Consider the following 21683-nt stretch of genomic DNA (forward strand, 5'->3'; position numbering starts at 1 on the left):
GTAGACAGCTGCCCTGGACACAGAGTTAATCTGCGCCTCCATGGACAGCTGTGAGTCCAAAATGACTCCCAGGCTGCGCACCTGGTCCTTCAGGGGACCAAACAAAACATTAAACATTAAAAAACCTACCCTATACAGGGCTGCCTTCAGATGTCTTCTAAAAGTTGTGTAGTTCTTTATCTCCTTCATCTGATGGGAGGGCGCCACCACCAAAAAGACCCTCTGCCCGGTCCCCTATAGCTTCACTTCTTGCAGTGAGAGAATCACCAGAAGGCTGGACTTCTCGGAGCTGGACTTCAGTGTCCGGGCTGAACATTGTGAGTGGAGTCCCTCCATTTGTAGTATGCTGTTGGCTTTTATAGTCCATAGGAACTTCAAAGGTCAACACAAATGCACAAATGCACATGAGCCACTTCTAATTGTAATGTAAAGGTTAAGGATGCTTTGATTGGCAGGACAGCTGCATCAGCCCAAGTTGCTGCTAGAACTGCTGTAGCTTGAATTGAGCTGTAGGAATGCAAAATGTGTGTGGGGAATATATACAATTTAATTTGACTGGAATGGTTTTGCTCTAGCCATGGGGTCGTAAATAAAGCCATAAAGCAAAACTGACCATGGCCCTGTCTACCCATTAATTATTGGCAACGTGCTTGCTGTCAATAAATGCTGTTCCACCACTGTGGCGCTCCATATTTTGTTTTATTGGCAGTGTATCATGTGTCTTGCTCAGGTTATTGTATTTTCATGCCATGGCAGCGTCACTTATCCCTTTGGTGCCAGGAAGTCAATGTGCTGTACAACCAATGGCATTATCACTTCTTGTATTTCCTTAGTTTCTTGAGTGGCTCAAATTAAGGCCACTCTACCACTCTGTAACATGTGTCACATACCAGAAAATTTCTCAGTCTTGAGACTGAAGCTTCAGATATGTAAAATGTGGAATACCTGCCTGTATTTTTAATTATTTACACTTCAGTCCAATGAATATTTACTCAGAAGTAAACCTTGCTGTAAGGGACGCGGGTGGCGCTGTGGGTTAAACTACAGAGCCTCTTGGGCTTGCCAATCAGAAGGTCGGCGGTTTGAATCCCCGCGACGGGGTGAGCTCCCGTTGCTCGGTCCCTGCTCCTGCCAACCTAGCAGTTCGAAAGCACGTCAAAGTGCAAGTAGATAAATAGGTACCACTCCGGCGGGAAGGTAAACGGCGTTTCCGTGTGCTGCTCTGGTTTCGCCAGAAGCGGTTTAGTCATGCTGGCCACATGACCCGGAAACTGTACGCCAGCTTCCTCGGCCAATAAAGCGAGATGAGCACCGCAACCCCAGAGTCAGCCACGACTGGACCTAACAGTCAGGGGTCCCTTTACCTTAAGCCTTGCTGTGCTCATTGGGGCCTATCCCCTAGCAGGTGTTAAAGGATTTTAGCCTTGGTTTTTTATTTTCTTTGGCACACACTTTTGCTTCTCTGAGTGGTGGCTGGTTTATTTTTCTTATTTTTCTACTGAATGGCCCTGGTACCACCACACCCTTCTACATCATCACTAAATTTGTCTTGAATACAGCATTCTCTCTACAGATCTTGTTCTCTGTTTCTGAGCTCTGTTCAAGGATGGCTCTTTACTCCAGTGAAGGCTTTCACAATTAGAAAGGGTGCAATTTTCACAAATTCCCCTTTTCTCTCCCAGGCACTCTCTAACACTGTGTAGCATGCTGGCTTGTGGGAGGAAAGGGAGAAAACAACAAAAATAACCTCACCATGGACAAATAATGCCCATAGGACTGAAGAGCTTTCAGAGAGATGTAACTGAATGTAACTCAAGATTAAAAGCAACAGTTAGGGCTAGTGGACAAGTCAGTTATGGATCAAATATAAAGACATTCTAAGGCCCATTTTTAATCCAGAGAAACCTGTTTTACTAGAACATCTGGTGTAAATGTAAAAATATCCTGTAGTTTTTAAGTAACAATGCTGTTGACAACGGAGGCTTGCTTTTCTTATGTGTTTGTTGTGTAAAATGAAAATATGTTCCATGAGTTTTGGTTTTGCTTCGGTTTTTTAATTGCCTTCCCCCCTTCCTTTTTTTTCTTTTTTTTTTTTTTTTTTGGCCTCAGGTGAAAAGCCTTACAAATGTACTTGGGAAGGTTGCACATGGAAGTTTGCTCGATCTGATGAACTAACACGGCATTTCCGGAAGCACACAGGAGTCAAACCTTTCCAGTGCCCAGACTGCGACCGTAGCTTTTCCCGCTCCGACCATCTTGCCCTTCATAGGAAGCGCCACATGCTAGTCTGAAACACTCTTCCTTCGTCTCTCTTCATATTTCTTTTCATTTTTAACCTGTGCGTTTTAAGTTGGATTCAGCGGGCCTGAATCTCTGGATTAATAGCCTTGAAACCTTCCTTATGGTCAGTAAGAGATGTTTGCTTGACCCTTCTTTGCCCATGCCACGGGTCAGACCTACAGAATGTGAACATTTTTTTTTCCTGGGGGTTGCTAAGCAAACCCTTGCTTGCCAGCATGCAGATGAAATTTCTGTGAGACTTAAGAGATCTTGTAATCGAGCTGGCTAGTTTTGCCATTTAATTAACCAGCATATGTTGATCATAGTCACTGTTGTTGGAAATCCAGCCTGCTAGTCCTTGCCAGAGACTCTGTACCCTGTAAAGGATGCGTGTCTCCTTTTTATGCTCAGCAATGCAACGAATGGATCCTTTTCCAATGTGGTTGGTTGTAGAAGCATGTTCCACAAGACACTTTTTGGATGTGTTTTTTAAAAAAAAGAATCCTCAAACTGGGAGTGAATGGAACAATTTTTGACTGATGAGTGGCTGTTTATCAGCAGAAATGTCAATGCATCATGTTGTACATTGCCTCTCTTTTGTCTGTTGTGTAGAATGCTAGCTTGTGTTTGCCTGGATAATAGTGCCTCGGTAGATTCATTAAGCAAAGACCTTCTTGTAGTGTAGTTATCTGTGTTTTGTGTTCAGCTGTATGAATGGAACACACATGGTACTCGTATGATGTGGCATTCGATGATACATGCAATAATCTACCTCACTGAGGAGGTGTGGTAGGTATATTATTTTCTCATCACTCCTCTGCATTTCCTGTTGTCTACACAAGGCCTCTAGTCCTTTCCCTGGCACAGTTTAGAAGCAGCAACCTTTTCAGCAAAATGAACCTGAACTGCTGGAAGGCACCACCATATTCCTAAGATAAGTGAGGAAGACAACCTCTGAATTTAAGCACTTCGGTAGATCTCAAAATTTGAGTATCGCAAATGGAAAAGGTACACTTTGATCTCTCGTTGCCATGTTTCATAGAAGATCTTCATGAAGTCCCTCAAGTGATTTGTAATGCAGTCATGCTAGGAGTGGTAAAATATACAACCAAAAAATAGTTATTTAAAAATCCAGCATGGTTGATACTATTCCATATCCTCTAGAGATTTCATGGAAAGATTTGAAGGAAAGAAAAATTACTCCTTTCACCAGTGTGCCTACGAGCTCTTGTTAGAATTATGGGTCATTTGGCTTTCATATTTTTAAAAATGGAGATAGATAGATAGATATATTGAGGCCAGCAGCAATAAGGGGAATGAACAACAGAGGAAAGGAACTCATAATGTGCTAGGAAACACTTTATCGAAATCAACTGTTGTAATCAAATGCATTTTGAGTTAACTACCCTTTCAGGGGCAACTTGTTTCATTCAACACTGTCAAAGTAGTAGTGTGCTTCTACTGTTTCATAAACTGTGTTGGGCTTCCATAGTTCATTTCTATAAACTATTTTCTAGCACTTTTTGTAGTCCTGTCTCCTCTTTTCTTCCACAGAAAAATAAAGTACAGCTGGGTGCTTACTTAGCTTGGTGACTCTCTCCCATTGAAATCAGATGTAACGAAGTAACTGTGGCTGGATCATGGCCATCATTTTTTGTGTCATGCACTCTGTATCTGCACACCTGTTCTAGATAGGCCTTGTACATTTTTTTCTCAGATTCAATTTGGTTTGTAAATCCCAGGTAACTTAAGATTGATTGAGGCTGCAATCATTTACACACTCATGGGAGAAAGCAACATTGGCAAGCAATGGGACTTATTTAAAATTAAATGTTATATTAAAAAGTATAAATTCATAGCAATAAAGGTTCAAACACTGAAAAAAGAGCAATAACAGTGATAAAGAGTCTCTCCCACCCTGCCCCCTTCTACTCATCATGGTTCCTTCCATCTAAATTTCATGCAGGATTGAATTCATCTCTTCTGTGTTCCATAACTAATAGGCAAAAGATCATGTGTAGATCATCAATTCAGTAACTTCATTAACTAAGGATCAGTTTAAAAAGAGGTACAAATAGGGACTTAATTTTCTGAGTAGACATCTATAGGATTGTGCTGTGACATTTTCTTCCCTTCAAGAAAGCATGCACTTTCCCACTCCTGAAAGGAAAACGTTCACAGAACATGTTAGAAGGCTGATACGCAAGAGTTGCCACTTAATTAATGGCAAGGAAGTTGAGGCAGGCTGTCGAGAACAGTATCTTTGTTGAATGCAATAATAAAACGTTCTGCAGCGTGACAGGTGCAGAATTCAGCTTGTGAGTTGCTATTGTGAAAACAGAAGAATAAAGGTAAATTTGGGAAGGAAGAGAAAGAAATGCTTTCTACATTTCTTTAAACTTTAAAGCAAAACCCAGAAGTATTTGAAACGTCACCTAGTTGGATGTATAGGTGCTTCGTACAAATTTAATCTCTCTCTAGAAATTAAACTGACAGAGCAAGGGAACTGTTGCATTGTTCAGTGTAATCAGTCATGTGTGTATGGTGGCTGTTTCACAATCAAATCTTGCAAGAATTAGGAATGTTTAAGACCAGCCTGGAAATCCAAAGAGACATCCAGTTAAAAGTGTGGCACACTTTTTTTTTGCTTTGCTAATAGCTAGTTTAAACCAGGAATAATTGTACTGAAGCATCTGCAACCCATTCCATCAAAATATAAATGGAGCAAGAAAAAACCTCTCTAGTGTTGCCAAGCAAATCTGGGAAGCACATTATTTTCTGTTGTGTTGACACACTTAAACTACTCTGTTGCTAACATGGAAAAACACTGAACGTGGAAACTTGATGAGATTTCTAAGTGTCAGCAAAACAGGAGTGCGAACTGTGGAGCACAGAGTGCCATACTAGGATTCGAAATTTAATTCCTTTGGATCCGATCCCTCCAAAAATAAGATATATATTTTCCCTTCTACATTAAAACGTAACAGATACAAATTACCAGCATATGAAAATTGGTAAACTGTGTCTAAGCATGGCTGAAATTGCTTTTTTCCATTTAGGATGTTTAGCAGTGCTTGGCTTAAAGTGCCTTTGATTTCAATTCCACACTCGGAGAGCTACCACTTTCCGAGCTCATCAGATTTGTCGTTCAGATATGTCTTCAAAGACTCCTTCATTTGTGGTGCTGCTACATGTTATCTTTTATTTTTTAAAAAAAATACTTTCTGCTATATTAATTATTCTCACAATCCATCTGAAGTTGTTTCAAGTGTGTAGCAACATTTGAGTTTATCCTATAAAATGCCAGGAGGAAACTTCCCCTTGTTTTTAAGAAAAAGTTTCTGGAATGCTCTACTGTGTATCAAATATGTGGGCTTAAAAAAAAATTGCAGCAGGGTGAGCAGAAAATGACCTGCAATACAAAATGGAAATGCCCCCTTTAAGATGGTTTATTAATGCCACATAAAAAAATTATGTGACTAGTTAACTTCAGGCAAACAAAGTTCCACATTTTATCTGCATGCTTCTGTATATAATTCTGGGATTCAAAGAGCAAACAGTATGGCCAAAGGCTTGTTTAGGTGTGATGAGATTTTTATCTTTTCTGCACCTTGGATTATTGCTAGTTGCAGTCTAAATCAGGAATAACTATTCCAGCTCAAACACTCTTTGTTTATAGGTCCCCTCCGCTTCAAAAATGTTTTTCTGTGTAGTGGGAAATTGGAAAACACTGATGTTTAGGAAATAGGAGTCAGAAAGCAAATGGAACTGGTTGCATATTTTCAATCGGGGCTTCAGGCTCTGCGTTGGATACAAAGGTTCTCTTCTGATGGAGTCTTCCTCCAGCAGAGGAAGGGAACTTTGGATCTAATCGTATATTTGCATATTCCTAGGGAGATAAGATGCAGTCCTAAAAGCCCTTACACTGGAGTAGCTCTGTTGAAATCGGGAGATAAGAATCCATGCTCTGATACAACAGTCAAAGTCTAGTCTCCCACTGGCTTAGAGGTAGCAGCATTCCCCACTTTAATTCTGTGGTTCTTAGGGTGGGAAGCAGACCTGTCTTTAGTAAGTGTAGACCATTTTAGCCATGCAAGCTTCCTCATCTCTAATCCAGATTGCAACACGTGTCTTGAGTGTGCCCTATAGAACTTCCTGCTACTACTTGTGCTCCACTATTACAAGTGGAGGTAGTCTTGCCTACTGGGGGTGGGGGACATGTAATTGCAAGAGAAGAGGCTCGAGCAATTTTGAAAAGCAGGTGGTTAGCAAATGAGGAAGATTCACTTGTGTTTGGGGAAGCAGTACGCAGTCCAAATAATTAAAAGTTACTTTTCTAAACAAACCATGTGCACTAGTAGTATTCCACTGTACAGAATGCAACTTTCAGGATACTGTTGATCATGTTTTCAGTTAAATAGCATTATGGGTTGTTCCAAGAGGGATTGTTCAGAGTGAAGCTGATATTTCTATAATGTGGTTTTAATTGCACACTGTAGTTCCAGTTTTAACACACAACACGAAACCTTCTAATTGCAGGATCTTCTTTGTGTTCTGTTCAAACTTAGCAAGGTGTAGATGAATGCAAATCCTTTCCTTTTAAACAGAATTTGCAAAAGTATTTTATACATATTATTTGAAAAGGGCTATAATAATTCCCATTACATTTTACAAATATTAGCACTTTCTTGATATTTATGTATTTTAAATGTTATACGGTCAAAATAATCTTCCTGCTTAGCATCTCTTAAAACTTTACCTGCAAATGTAGCAGGGCTATTACATTTACTTTAATACTTGTATAAAAATATGCAGAATTTTTTTAAAAATAAAATGTAATATATTTTATAAGCTAATAATAATCGGGTAATTAAAGGTTTCTAGCATGCATTCCTATCATTTGCAGATACTGAAGCATTTTGGTAATCTTTCTCACTAAATATGTGAATGTTTTAATGTAACTTCACTTTCTATTTTTGGTAGTCCAATGGGAATTCAGTAATGACATTTTGTCATGTCAAACTGTGAACATAATTTGTACTGTACAGTCCTCATATGTTATATATAGTATACTATATGTATTATACTTGTTAATAAAACAAGACAAATATCAAATGTCAATATGTAGTTAAAACTATCCCTCAAAACTTGACAAGACTCTTCCCCCCCCCCCCCGAATCTTGATTTCGCCAAATGGCAGTTGTCCTTAGATACATCCCTGTATTCTTTAAGGTAAAGGGACCCCTGACCATTAGGTCCAGTCGTGGCCGACTCTGGGGTTGCGGCGCTCACCTCACTTTATTGGCCAAGAGAGCCGGCGTACCGCTTCCAGGTCATGTGGCCAGCATGACTAAGCGGCTTCTGGTGAACCAGAGCAGCGCACGGAAACACTGTTTACCTTCCCGCCAGAGCGGTACCTATTGATCTACTTGCACTTTGACGTGCTTTTGAACTGCTAGGTTGGCAGGAGCAGGGACCGAGCAACGGGAGCTCACCCCGTTGTGAGGATTCGAACCGCCGACCTTCTGATCAGCAAGCCCTAGGCTCTGTGGTTTAACTCACAGCGCCACCCGTGTCCCATGTCCACCCGTATTCTTTAGGAGAGCTTATTTATTACTTATTTGGTGTCTCACCTAAGAAAGTTGGTTGACTGCAAATATCACAGCAGATCGTAATATTCAACACATCTGGCACATGCAGAAGGTCATTGCACATACATCATTAACCAGATCAGGAATCATGGACCTGAAATCTGTGCTGCATTACTATCAATAAAATACACATTCGGCTTTGCATTTCTATTCTGGCGCAACTAGTCACATGTACAAACTCTTGTTATTTTTCAGAATTATTTTATGCACAAGTGAAGTTGGATTATTTAAAGTGCACTTGACCAAACGTGAATGTTTCTCTGCTTGATTGCCCTAGCATTAATTGCTGTATACAACAAAAGATACCCATCTTTGCATCGCTTCATCATATTTTCTGCTTTCATTCACAAGTTACCCCATTAAATTGGCCTTGTAAGTCCCCAGGAGTTACTAGCCTGCAAAATAAAATAAAAATAATAATGAAATACTAGCCTGCTGGGAGCTGGCAGAGGAGGAACCGAGTGCTGAATTTCTTATGGATGTTAAAGAAGGAACTTGCCCCTTCTAGCTTCCTGCTTTGTTTCTACCCAAGTGAAAAACACCTATGAAGTAAATATTTAATAGATGGATAGTCTTGTAGGATTTTACCTGAAGAACCTTTCATTGATTCAAAGGGTCGGTTTGACCCTGTTTTTTGGTTCTCGGACATTGCAGCACCTGGGCATGCTATATTTTCAGGACAATAGTAGGTTGGGGTGTCTGCCGCCCTCAGGTCTATGCCACGTACCTTGCCTGAATAGTCAGCTTCCCACCTCCCAGTTATTCACTATGGTCTTTATTTGTTTAAGGTAAAGCTAAAGTACCCCTGACAGTTAGGTCCAGCTGCAGACAACTCGGGTTGCAGTGCTCATCTTTCTTTACAGGCCAAGGGAGCCGGTGTTTGTCCGCAGACAGTTTTTCCGGGTCACGTGGCCAGCATGACTAAGCCACTTCTGGCACAACGGAACACCAAAACCAGGGCAGCGTACGGAAACACCGTTTACCTTCCCGCTGGAGCAGTACCTATTTATCTACTTTTTGGGGGTGCTCTCGAACTGCTAGGTTGGCAGGAGCTGGGACTGAGCAATGGGAGCTCACCCTGTCGCGGGGATTTGAACTGCCAACCTCCTGATTGGCAAGCCCAAGAGGCTCAGTGGTTTAGACCACAGCGCCACCCGCACCCCCTCCTTTGTTTAGATATTAAGAAAAACGTGTAGGCAGTACGCTCGCCCACCAATGAGACAAGGTGACGACCACCTCAGGTAGCAGGATCCACAGGGGCGGCAAATCCTGATGTGGATCTTTATTCCCCACCCCTTTGTTCCTGGTGTAAATCTTCAGCCACCCATTCTTCCCTGGTGGGAAGCGGGGGGGGGGGGCGCATTTTGTGGCTTGCCTCAGGCACCAAAATCTCTTGGACCAGCCCTGACTCTACCCAGTTTAGTAAGAAGCAAATCAGCTCATGTCTTCTGAACAAAGAATGCAAATGTACGGCAGGGAGTGATGTGCATCAGGTACTTGTTTTAAAATTTCCTAACATATTTTTTTAAAAAAAGATTTAATACAATTAAACAACAGGCTACCAGTTTTGCACAGATTTCTCCCCTGAAAAATCCTTCAGCTCGCTCTCTCTGCAAAAGTTCTGACTACAGACATAATTCGTGCCAGGAATCTCTACTGGCCAAGGCAAAGTGGAACTCCCAAGAGAGTGGGATCCCCCTTCTTGCCCTTATAATGTTTTATAAGCCATTTTAACCCATACTGGGAGACAGACATAAAGGAATTTATTACAGATTTCAAGTTTTTTTATCCAACAAAAAATAACACACCAAGCCATACCAGAAGAGTAAAAAGAAGATACAACTCACCAAATCATACAAAATTATATATTGATCAATTAAAGTTCCAGAGCCTCTTCCAATGTACCAAGTTTCCAAATATCCCTGATGCAATTTTTGCATATCATTGTTGAAAGCATGTGCAATAAATGTCCACCAGGTGGCATAGAAAGACTGGTTTTTCTTTTGTCTTGCATACAACACAACATCATTGTTTGGTCATATGAATAACAAGAGTAAAACAACTCTGGCGCAAATTTGATGTTAGCGGTGGTGATGCTCAATAATTCCTGACGTACATTAGACATGGATATATAGGGATTAGTGTCCCAAAGGTTATTTCCTGTAGGCAACTTCAAAGCCACTTCTGTACTTTCACAACATTAGCAGATAGAAGCCGACTTAAAACATGGCCCATTGAAACCTGACTTTAAATGTCAACTCTCAAGCCTGTAAATTCATAGCTGGTCTCCTTTAATAAGAGTTATGCAACTTCACCCAATAATAATCTGTTATTTGTGCTACTCACTAAAATCGCCTTAATTCTAACAGTGAAGAGTGTTGTTTAGACTGTGTGCCCAGCAAGGTTATATAAGGCCGCAAGGGAGTGTGTAAATATTAAATCCAAAAAATTTTTCCTTTCAAAAAATTGTTGCATGTGGATGATGACCTAGTTTAAGAGTAGGTTTTCAATCAAGAAATCTGATTAATTCGTCCTATGTCTATTTAGTCCTATGAATAATCCCTACCAGAAGCCTACGAGTTAAATAATGAAGAACAAATTGTATTGATCCTGTTAACAGAAGCGGCGATAAAGACACAGTAACTGCTTGTGATTGACTCTTAAACACCAACTCCGAACAGAAATTGTGGGAGTGGACTGAGAAATAAAGCCCACTCAGACATATTCATGCCTTTTATTGTCAGGAATGCATTTTGTTTACATAACCCGCTCCTGGAATGGCTTCAGTTGTGCCTGGTCAGCTTTCCTCAGATTCTACCAAGCCTTTATTGCCACCTACTGCTTTTCAAACTAGAATGCATGTATATTCAGAATCATAGAGTTGGAAGGGATCTCATCTAGTCCAACCCCCTTCAATGTAGGAATCTCAGCTAAATCATCCACGACAGATAGCCACCCAATCTCTGCTTAAAAGCTGCCAAGGAAAGACAGTCCGCAATTTCTCAAGGAAGACCATTCTTTTGTCCAACAGCTCTTATTGTCAGATAGCTTTTTTCTGATGTTTAGTCAGAATCTCTTTTCTTGTACAGTGGTACCTCGGGTTAAGTACTTGATTCATTCTGGAGTTCCGTACTTAACCTGAAACTGTTCTTAACCTGAAGCACCACTTTAGCTAATGGGGCTTCCTGCTGCAGCCGCGCCTCTGGAGCCCAATTTCTGTTCTTATCCTGAAGCAAAGTTCTTAACCTGAAGCACTATTTCTAGGTTAGCGGAGTGTGTAACCTGAAGCGTATGTAACCTGAAGCGTATGTAACCCAAGGTACCACTGTAACTTGAAGCCACTGCTTCAAGTCCTACCCTCCAGAGAAAAACTAGATTAGTTGGGAAATGAGATCTAATATAAGTGGAGGACTATAAGTCGTAACTTTTGAGCATCATGTGCAGTTTAGGTGCTATGTTAGGTGTAACATCTAAGGATGAGGGAGAAATTTGATGCGGTTTGCATTTAAAGATCAATGTGCCTAATTTAGTTTCCAAAACGAAGAAACCAGAACACAGCCACTCTTCAAGATTCACATTTCTCCAGCCAAGCAATGTGTAGAAAAACGCATGAACAAGGGAAAAGTGTGGGTATAAATGCACATAATAGTTTTAAAAACATACAAAAGCCATTATTTTAGGTGACACTGCTTTGTTAAAAAAAAATGTATGTAAGGTGAAATTGCATAAGAAAATGTATATATGAGAACACACTAAAATGCAGGTGAGTTTTCATGAAGATATTTTGGTAGAGATCTGATCTTCAGACTGGAAGTAGGATAAACAGAGAAACCAAAATTGACGTATTCACTTATCCTGATAACTTTCTGTGTATTCATCATCTACTTATACTAAGAGCCAACCACGCTTTTGATGGGGGATTTGGTATCACCCTATACCTTCCTTATAAGTGGCCCTTCCCATATTTATCCCTTTCTAAACCCACAATTGTTTTGCACATATGCCTCCTATTAAATTTAAGTTAAATTAGCTTTTCTCATTTCTTAGCATCTATTCTATTTTACTAACATGTATATTGCACACCACTAGATGGCACCAACTTTCCATTAAAAGAATCAATGTATTATAATATAGACAGTAACACTGAAGAGGGCAGAGTCATAAAATTGAAGAGTTGGAAGGAACCATGAGTGTCATCCAGTCCAACCCCTGCAATGCAGGCATCGTTAGCCCAATGTGGGGCTCAAACCAATGACCCTGAGATTAAGAGTCTCATGCTCTACAGATGTCCCAGATGTGCCCAACCCCTCTTAGGTGTGCACTATGTATTATTCTCGTGGTTAATTAAATTGTATTGAGAATATAATAATATCCTCAGGTGGATGGATTGCCTAAGCAGAATACAGCATTTAATTCATTATTTTAAAAAATTATACCATGCTGCCTTTCAATCAAATGAATGTCCAGGAGGCTTACAAGAAGCAGGAAGTCTTACATTGCAAGGGTTATACTGATTCTTCATCTAGCGACTTAATTTTGAATCCTTTGGTTCAGGAATTCAGGGCTTGGAACAGGATCGATGCAGTCAATCTGTGTTTCTTTTCCTGATGTATTTTTTCCCCTACACTTGTATATAGCAAGATTATACTTGTCCTTTCTCCAGAAATATTATAGTACAGAATTACAGCAACATAAATAGCTTGTTTTCCAGTTATCTTACCGGTCTTCCAGCTTCATCAAACTTTCCCTGAATTCAAAAAATACATATTGTAATTCTGAGCCATTTCCACTGAAAGTCTCATATACAATATTCAGCCATACAACATGAATGTTAATGATATAATGAAATCTGCATATGATTATTTTAATATAAATTTAACTCAGTGAAAATGCTCTCTCTTCTTCGTTGCTGGACAGTTTAACGTAAATGGCTGCCCGAAGATTAGACCAGAAAAGTCCATGCTTGCTTTTCTCCTTTGGCCACTCCAAGTACGTTCTCTTGGCCATGAGAGCTTTCAGTTTGTGGTACCTGGTAGGAATGACGTATGCAGGGATTGATTCCAGCACAATCAGGATTAAACTGTCGGCATTTTCACTGAATAACTTGTGATGGGCAAAGTAGAGCTCATAATGACACCATTCGCTCTGCACAAAATAAGGAGACAACACAAAGATCGACTTGTAACTTTTCTCAATGCAGTCTATGATATTCTCCACAATGCTCTTGCCTGCAACAAAGTTCCTCTCATGCTGGCAGATCCGTACGGAGCCATCCTCCTTCTCCAGGTTTGGAATCAATACGTTTTTCACCCACTCAGAATCATGCTCACTATAGGAGATAAAAGCATGGAACTCTATGTTGGGGAGCATGTCTTCAGGATTACTCTTCCGAATCCTGTGTTTTGCTTGAGTCCACTTCCACATCATCTTCAAATACCATGGAACGTCAAAGCGGATGCAGAGGAAGGAAACAGTGGCTACTAAGACCACGGTAATAATTATAACTATCGTAATCAGAAGACTCACGTTGCAAACAACTTCAGAGACATGAAAGTCCCTTAGAAGGGTCCCCCTTAAGTAGTCTGGGTACTCACACACATAAGCGTCAGGCCAACCAACCAACTCCATAGATCCTTGCTTTTGAAGTTTGATGAACTGTCTTAATTCACAGGTACACGTGAATGGATTGTGTCCTGCTTTTAGCTGTTTGATGCCTTGACAGGTCTGGTAGAATTCAGAAGATGGTGAGACAACAGAGTTCATTTCTATATTCAGGAACCTCAGATTTCTAAACTGACCACATCCAGGCAGACTAGCTAGTTTATTGGATGCCAAATTTATTTCTTCTAAAGCCGTCAGCTCAGTAATCTCTTTGGGAATGCTTGAAATGGGATTGTTTTGAAGATGAAGAATTTGAATATTTGCTGGTAAACATCTAAATACTGACTCCGACAATTGATTAGACGCCAAATTCAATTTAATCATATTTTTACCCCAGTGGCAGTCATTCATGTTATCTTCATATTGCAACAAATTCTGACTCAAGTCCAAGCGTTTCAGTGAGTTCATGCGACTTGTCATTAAACTCATTTTGGCAAGTTGTTTAAGTTGATTGTTTTGTAAAATGAGTGTTTCTAGGAGGGCTAAGTTCTTGCAATTTTCAAAAATTTTGTCAGTCAATGAATTATGTGAAAAATTTAAATAAGTAAAATCACTGGGTTTTAAAGGACAAAACATGATTAGTATCCCCGAATGAGAAATTGTCAATGATGCAATATTCATTTCTGAAAATGTTCTGTACACATCCTCCTGGTTAAACATCTCTGAAACTGCAACAGCATGTTTAATTGTCAATGCTTTTAGTGAGGTATCAACGTAATTGAGAGATTGACTTGTGTCTTCAAATATTAAAATGTCCACATAGTTGATGTTGAAATATTCAATGGAGGATTCCCACACCTTCTGAAGAATAGCTGTGAGGCTTAGCCAGGATAGTTGTATATTATTCAATGTTAAGTTTAGCAATTTCCCATTTTTGCTGGGTTGTGACAAAAATGTTATCAAGTCACTGACTTGCTTACCTTGGATATTTGAAAGTTCTAAGCTTTCAGTAACATTGAGTTCTAGAGACACAAATTCTGAATTTTCCGGGAGTGCAATCCGAAGCTTCTTGGTGTTAAATGCTGGAAGACTTCCAGGGACAGTTTCAGTGAGGTGTTCTAAGCCCAAGAAGAGAGTATCCAGTTGTAAATTAGCAAGAACTCTGAAATCTGATTTCTGTATTCTTCTAGCGCTGAGGCCAAGATATTCCAGCTTCACCATTTTGCCAAAGGCCTGGCAGGTGGGCATGTCCATGAAGTTATTGTAAGAGAGATCTAGATGCCTGAGACTTGTAACAGGAATGCAAGAAAGAGTCTGCAGTTTGTTGTGTGATAGATCCAGAAGTTCTAAGTCTTTATTGTATTGGAAAATGCTGAAGTCAAGCTCTCTAATCAGGTTATGAGAAAGATTTAGTACCCTGAGTTTGGAAAGAGAACTAAAATCAGAAATCTGAAGTTCAGAGATACTGTTGTATGACAAATCCAAGTCTGTCATTTGTGCTGGAAGATTCTTAGGAACAGCATCTAAGCCACTCTTTGAGCAGTTTGCTTTAAATCCATTTTCTGCAGAAGTATAGGTATTGTTCCAGAAAGTTATTGTAAACATGCAAATACAAAGAAAACCATTCCTGTCTAGACCGTTCACTTCTGCCATGGCATATAAAGATCTTTAAAATGTGCTTGGTGGAGTTCTTGTACTCTGTATTAGCCTCAAACTCCTGCAAAAAGAGTTCACATTAAAATATTAAGTACTATAATGGAAACATTAGCTCTCCCAATATTCATTCTTATTACGGCAATAGAAGACACTTCATAATTTAGCAGAAAAGCAGAATCAAATGACAATTTAAAACATAGTTATGAAGAGATTTCATGATGACCGTATGTGTTTTTTGCAGTTTAAGATACAGAAAGCCTTACACAGCTCCAGGAGTTAGTGAGACATCTCTCTGGAAGTTTGAAAAAGGATGAACCACTGTGAATCTGAAAGGAATTCAGTTGCATGGAGATATATATATGCATATTTTGGGTCTCCACCACCACTGATTTCTTGTTATTTGCTTGTTATCCCCATTTCTTTCTCAGCTGGGGCAAAATGAGATGTTGTGGCAATATACAATTATAGAATCACAGAACTGTAGCATTGGAAGGGACACCAAGGGCCATCTAGTCCAAACCCCTGCAATGTAGCATCTCAGCTAAAGCATCCTGCACCATACATACCTGCAGTATCTACAGCTCCCAGATGTTGTTGGAGTACAACTCATCCTCCCACACCACTGGCCATCTAGCTGGCATTGATAGGACTTTTGAATTTAACATGTGGAAGGCCACAAAATCCTTATCTTTGATATACCACCCCCCCCCCAGCAGGGCACAGAGAAGCTTGGAGGGAAATGAAATTTGGGGAAATGGTGCGAGGAAAGGATTTGTTTTTTAAAGCCCTTTCACAGTGCTAACCAGTCACCACACACACACACTTTCACCAGGTTTTACCTCTTTACCAGGTCACATCCAGCTATGTTTTGCTCAGAATAGACCAATTTAAGTAATTGGACCTAACTGTCCCCCTAGATACACAAAAATTACTGAAAAGCATTGAAAGTACTCAATTAAGTGAGGTTCTGCCCCACCCCCCACGAAAGCGATCTCCTAAAAAAACTTTGGACCCATTCACCATTCACAATAAAAGTTAAGTGAAGAGTACTCTCTTGGCAAAAAGTATTCAAAACTTTCTCACGTTACATGTTTAAAATCATTAACACCTACCTTATGCCTTTCAGCAGCAGGAGAGAGTGTGTTTCTAAACAGAGTGTGTTAAGAGGAAGGATGCTATTGCCTTAAAGATGGGGCAGAAGATTCTCCGCCCCACTTTTGACACAATCAAATTTGTCAGCCTTTGCAGTAAAAGGTAGACAACAACAACAACAAAATGAATTAACAGTGGGGAAAAACTATAGTATGTTCAGAGGAGATCACAAACTCAACAAAAAGAAAAGGAATGAGGAACTTAAGTTACAACTTGGTCACAAGCTAAAAATAAACATTAACTTGGTGTAATTTACAGGAACTCTATGCCACTGTCAAGACTTCCTCTTTACCCAGATGGGTAGTTTCAACATGTAACCTGATGGTACATGTTTTAAAACTGCTGGCTTTATTTCTGTTTTGATAATTTTATGTTGATTTGATTTAAATGTTTGTATATATATATATATATATATTAATGTATATTTTATATTGTTTTATATAAACCACTGTGGGTTTTGTTGATTAAGAGGCATATAAATCTTTAAGTAAAATAAAAAGGGTAGGCAACTGTCAGGGAACTGCCATCGGAGCCAGAGGAGGAGGGAGGGCTCCAGAGGGATGCCGGAAAGCGTCCCAGGAGGGAGAGAGGCAGCCCATCTGCGGGGGAAGGAGATCAGCGTAGCACCAGTGGAGAAGGGAGGCAGATGGGGGGGATCAGTGAGGAGGCTCCATGACTCCTCGCCGGAGACCAGCGGGGAGAGCACGGGTCCTCCGCTGCTCACACCCTCCCTGCGCAGAAGACTTCTGTGCAGGGAGAGTAGGCGGAGACTAGGCATCAAAGAACTTCTTTGCTGGAAGAAGTTTAAGAAACGCCCACTGACGGATTCTGCCAGCGATTGAGACAGCCACGGATGGGTGGCTGTCCGGACAGAAAGGGTTCACCCAGGTGACTCAGCCAGGTGTGGCGACGACTTACGCACGAGCAACCCCTAGAACCATTACAGCAACTTACCAGATGACCAGGGTGGAGTACAAGAGATGCATAACCCCAGGATCCATACTGATTTTCCTATAACCCAGGACTGTGTCCATTGTGGGCTTAAAAATAAAGCAAAATTCTGCATCCTGGCAACCCAAATTCTGTGGCCTGTATAAAGGATGCAAATTGAAAAAATTTGTATCATTTCACATATTTTGCATGTTGTTCTATCATTGTTACCATCTTATGTAATTTGTTCTGGTTCCCAAGTCATGTAGAGAGACAATGAATGATGCAGTTCACTGATGTCCAACTTTCATTGAAAACTGTATTACCCTTCTTGCTTCTGAGATTTCAACAGGCATCCACTACACATTTTCAAATATATTACTGAATCCATATGGACTAGAAACTTGCTTATCTTAATAAAGAGAGAAAAAGCTGAAATACTCTGGGATCTCTCTGCATCCATTTCCATGTACTGTGCATTTTGTGGGCCTATAAAAGTGCAGTAATGATACAGCCTGGCATATCACCTTTCAATAATAATTCAAGGTGCCAGTTCTACCCTTTTGAGATTTTAAAAATGAAGTCATTCCACTCATACAATGTGTATTTAAGGCAGCTTGCAACATAAAGAGCATGCATAGTTTAAAACCCCTATAATAACCAATGTTTCTAAAAAACAACCAGCAAAGAAACGGCATAAAAGAATAGCATACCATACTCAGAAAACAATACAAAATTTTAAACTTTGAACTGCATGGTTTTAAAATACAGCTATTTAAGAAAGCTTTAGAAGAGTTGTTTTAACCAGCCAGGTCTGACCCACCCATGAGGCAAGTTGAGGTGACAGGGGCAGCGGATCCCAATCTTCATTCCTCCTTTATTCCTGATGTCAATATTCAAACACCCTTTTCCCTGGTGAGGAGGGAGAGTCATTTTGTGGTTTGCCTCAGGTGCCAAAATGTCTTGGGCCAGCCCTGTATCTGTCTAAAAACAGCATAGCATTGGCACCTAACAAATCTTCTTTTTTGAGGCGTTCCATAAAATGGATATCTCTACAGAGAATGCCTTGTTTCTTATAGTATTTTCATAGGATTCATAGGGTTGAAGTGATCTGAAATGAGGTTCTCAATGGCAATCAGATCATGTGGGGAACCACATTTGGAAAAAGGTGATCATTAAGGTGCCAAGGCTGTTCCTATTACGCTATATACAGTTGTACAGGGAGAGTAAATGCCATGTAAATAAATATTCAAGATGTTGATACTTTCTTGATTTGGAAACACAAAGCCATCCGATTTGTGCTCTAATGCAGAGTCTACCATGATAAAGTTGGCGCTGGCAACTTGTCACGATTCAGAGATGTAATAACAATTTGTTTGCTTTGTCGTTAATGTTTGAGATATCAAAATTCCTCAGACAGCCTCTACGCAAAGATTCCCGGTTACAACCTAGAGATGTTACTGCTACACATCCCTCTAAGTACCAAGCGGTGGGGGGGGGGGGAGTGTTTGCAGCCGTGATTTAAATGACATGATCTGGATTGTGCGGTTTGTATTACTGATTTGATTACTATGTGGATGTTAAACCCCCCCCCCCACGCCTATGAATATATTTTGCCTTTTTAAAGCTACATTGTGTTCTTCAGCATAGAAAGGGGAAGGAATTTTTTTAAAATGATAGACGACATGTGCAAGGATCCAGCCCACCATCATTACACAATGGGATTTAAAAACATCAACACACACACATGCTACTGAGCAAGACTTGGCTTTTCTGGCAATGGCAGACGTTGCATCACACACAGACACACACACAGACACACACACAGTATATATAAAATAAAAAAATTCCTTCCAGTAGCACCTTAAAGACCAACTAAGTTAGTTCTAGGTACGAGCTTTCGTGTGCATGCACACTTCTTCAGATACTGAAGAAATCGTATCTGAAGAAGTGTGCATGCACACGAAAGCTCATACCTAGAACTAACTTAGTTGGTCTTTAAGGTGCTACTGGAAGGAATTTTTTTATTTTGTTTTGACTATGGCAGACCAACACGGCTACCTATCTGTACACAGTATATATATTTGCCCCTGCAGGATGAGCAGCACCTGTTATAATGCCCTCTTCTGCACGAAGATCAAAAGTGAGAGAGATTCCTGCCTTCCCCTTTTTCTATTCCTCTGCCTGCCAAACCTCAACCCTTCATGTTGTTTTTAAAAGCTGCCTGAGAGGATCTGAAACCCAGATCTCCATGAAAGCGCTTTGCAGGATCCAGCCCTGCAAACTCCCTTCAGTTGCAAAGGGAGAAGCAAGTGCGTGACATAGCGGACATTTTTTTGAGACGAAAATGCCCGTGCACTTTTCTTTCTTTCTTTCTTTCTTTCTTTCTTTCTTTCTTTCTTTCTTTCTTTCTTTCTTTCTTTCTTTCTAAGAGGGCAAGCTTGCAATCCCCTAAGAAAAGCAAGCGGAGAGACGGAGAAGAACTCGCGCCCCTGGAGAGTTGCCCAAGTACAAAGGATGGAGAAAGTTGGTTTGGGTTTTTTTAGGCGCCATTTTTTTTAAGAGGCAGGGGCGAAGGGGGGGGGAACCAAAAGGCGGCTTGAAACTGTGCGCGCGACCCGAAGCGCTGGCTCCTTTCCCGCCTTTTTTAAACCGTTTACCTGCTTGGCGGCAAAGATAAGTCGCTGGTCTCGGGGCTAAAGAAGGACAAGCGAAGTCGCAGGCGGTGGCAACAGATTTGCCCACAGGAAAGAGAACCCGTTTTAGCGGCCTCCCCTGGATCGACTTGAGGGGAGGGCGGACCAAATAAACTCTGCCTACTTGCCCCCCATGGGTCATCGTCACGGGGATGTGAAATACGGGTTTCCCCCACTTCAGTTACAAGGAATAAGTTTTTTGGGGGGTTGGCTTTTAGAGGAAGTGCTCTTTGAAGCAAAAGCACCTCAGTCCCAGGTTTGGTTTTGGGCAGTTGGGAGCATGTTTGTTCCTGCCTAAGATGCGCTTCGTGTTCATGGTGAGCCCAGCTAGGAAACCCAAAGAAACCTGAAAAGCAAGTAGGTAGGGGCTTGGTTGTCTGGATAATTGGTGATAATTGTGTGCAAGGCAAACAAAGAAAAGCAAAAAATGCCAGTCCAAAAAAAATTACCGCAATAAAATCCAAAACAGCAACAGCTGCACTCAAATTTATTTTGTCTAATAATAATAGTAATCATATTTTTTTATTTATACCCCGCCCATTCGGCTGGGTTTCCCCCAGCACATAAAAATGGTAAAATATTCGACATTAAAAATCTCCCAATATAGGGTTGCCTGGTGATTTTATGGAGAACAAAAAAACCATCCTAAGTTGCTGAGTGGAGTGCTGCTGCTTATTTGTGGATCTCACAGCAATAAATACGAATTTGTAATTCCGCTTTGGCTAAACAAACTATATACTGTACACACCAACTTGGACCCCTATATAGGAACATTGAATCACAGTCATGGCTGCAAGCTTAAACATGTACCTACTTCACATTTAAAGCACACACCCCCCCCCCAAAAAAAAACCTGGGAGAAGTGTTGTTTACTCCTCAAAGAACTACAATTTCAATTCCCATACCAAACTACAGTTCCCAGGACAGTAAGGAGCTTACATCCGAGTGAACATACTTGCTTACATTTTTCTGATTGAAAGCAATGAGAAGTTAATGATCCAAACCTCAGATCATGGTTAAGCTCTCTTCTTTAACCATAACCCAATAAGACACAAAAGGAGAAGCCACTGGCAGAAAGAAGGGGGGAATTCAGGCACCAGTTCTTAAGCATGGGAAGTGTTTTGAAGTGTTAATAAAATAGTATTATTATTATTATTTCACTCTTCTATTACTCCTATGACTAATCAGCTAAACATTATTTTACTGGCAGGCAGCCCTACAAACATTTATAAGCCATTTACCTGGAAGTAAACCCACTGACTTCAATAATATGATTCAGAAAGGGATGTCCAAAATGTAAAGTCATATAGATGAAAGGAGCTGAAAGCTCCCTCCCCAATACAGAACCATTTATCACACAGTGGAAAGCACAGAGTACATTGCAAAAGTTTGGCTACATGCCACAAACATACAGGATGGTAAAGTGTGGATCATCACTACTAGCCAATCTGGCTTCTTAAAAAACAAATTTCAGCAACCAAATATAGTAAAGTGTTGGGTTCGGGTCAGGAAGAGAAGGGTCAAAATCTCTACTTAGCCATGCCACAGAAATGGGCAACTTGTGATCCCCTGGATGTTATTGGACTACAACTCCTGTCGGTCCCTAACCATTGGTCGTGCTGGCTGGAACAAAAGGCAGTTGGAGCCCAGCAATGTCCAAAGAGCCACAACTTCCACACCCCTGGTCTTGAGCAAGGAACTATTATCTCACAGACTT

The 21683-nt window shown here is 40.6% G+C and overlaps 3 protein-coding genes across 11 annotated transcripts in view; 2 read left to right on the plus strand and 1 right to left on the minus strand.

Moving 5' to 3' along the window:
• The window catches only part of KLF3 (KLF transcription factor 3), a 42097-nt gene extending 38298 nt beyond the window's left edge, over positions 1-3799 (plus strand). For all 3 annotated transcript variants that reach the window (XM_081875919.1, XM_081875920.1, XM_081875918.1), the window contains one exon: positions 2110-3799. In XM_081875919.1, coding sequence (XP_081732045.1) covers positions 2110-2291 — 182 coding nt within the window. In that variant the 3' untranslated portion in view covers positions 2292-3799. The remainder of the gene's footprint in view (positions 1-2109) is intronic.
• Positions 3800-9680: 5881 nt separating this feature from the next.
• LOC309349574 (toll-like receptor 6) lies at positions 9681-19963 on the minus strand. 4 transcript variants are annotated; one of them, XM_081875726.1, is made up of 2 exons: positions 19931-19963; positions 9681-15249 (listed from the first exon to the last, which is right to left on the minus strand). In XM_081875726.1, exon 2 carries the CDS (start codon positions 15183-15185, stop codon positions 12807-12809), a length of 2379 nt encoding a protein of 792 aa, XP_081731852.1. In that variant the 5' UTR covers positions 15186-15249; positions 19931-19963; the 3' UTR covers positions 9681-12806. The 4 variants fall into 4 exon arrangements, with proteins under 4 accessions (XP_081731852.1, XP_081731851.1, XP_081731850.1 ...); XM_081875725.1 differs by lacking the exon at positions 19931-19963 and adding an exon at positions 17295-17429; XM_081875724.1 differs by lacking the exon at positions 19931-19963 and adding an exon at positions 16301-16686.
• A 7-nt stretch (positions 19964-19970) lies between these two features.
• FAM114A1 (family with sequence similarity 114 member A1) overlaps positions 19971-21683 on the plus strand; it is a 58079-nt gene continuing 56366 nt past the window's right edge. For 2 of the 4 annotated variants that reach the window (XM_081875821.1, XM_081875824.1), the window contains exon 1: positions 19971-20327. The gene's annotated coding sequence lies outside the window, so the exon portion shown is untranslated. The remainder of the gene's footprint in view (positions 20328-21683) is intronic. The other 2 variants (XM_081875820.1, XM_081875823.1) reach the window with 1 other exon arrangement.

Source organism: Podarcis erhardii (assembly GCF_964252035.2).
Source record: "Podarcis erhardii genome assembly, chromosome: 9".
Classification (NCBI taxonomy): domain Eukaryota; kingdom Metazoa; phylum Chordata; class Lepidosauria; order Squamata; family Lacertidae; genus Podarcis; species Podarcis erhardii.

What these genes read in the sequence shown, in the direction of transcription:
- LOC309349574 (XM_081875726.1), bottom strand. Translation starts at nt 15,185, where the DNA reads ATGGCAGAAGTGAACGGTCTAGACAGGAATGGTTTTCTTTGTATTTGC.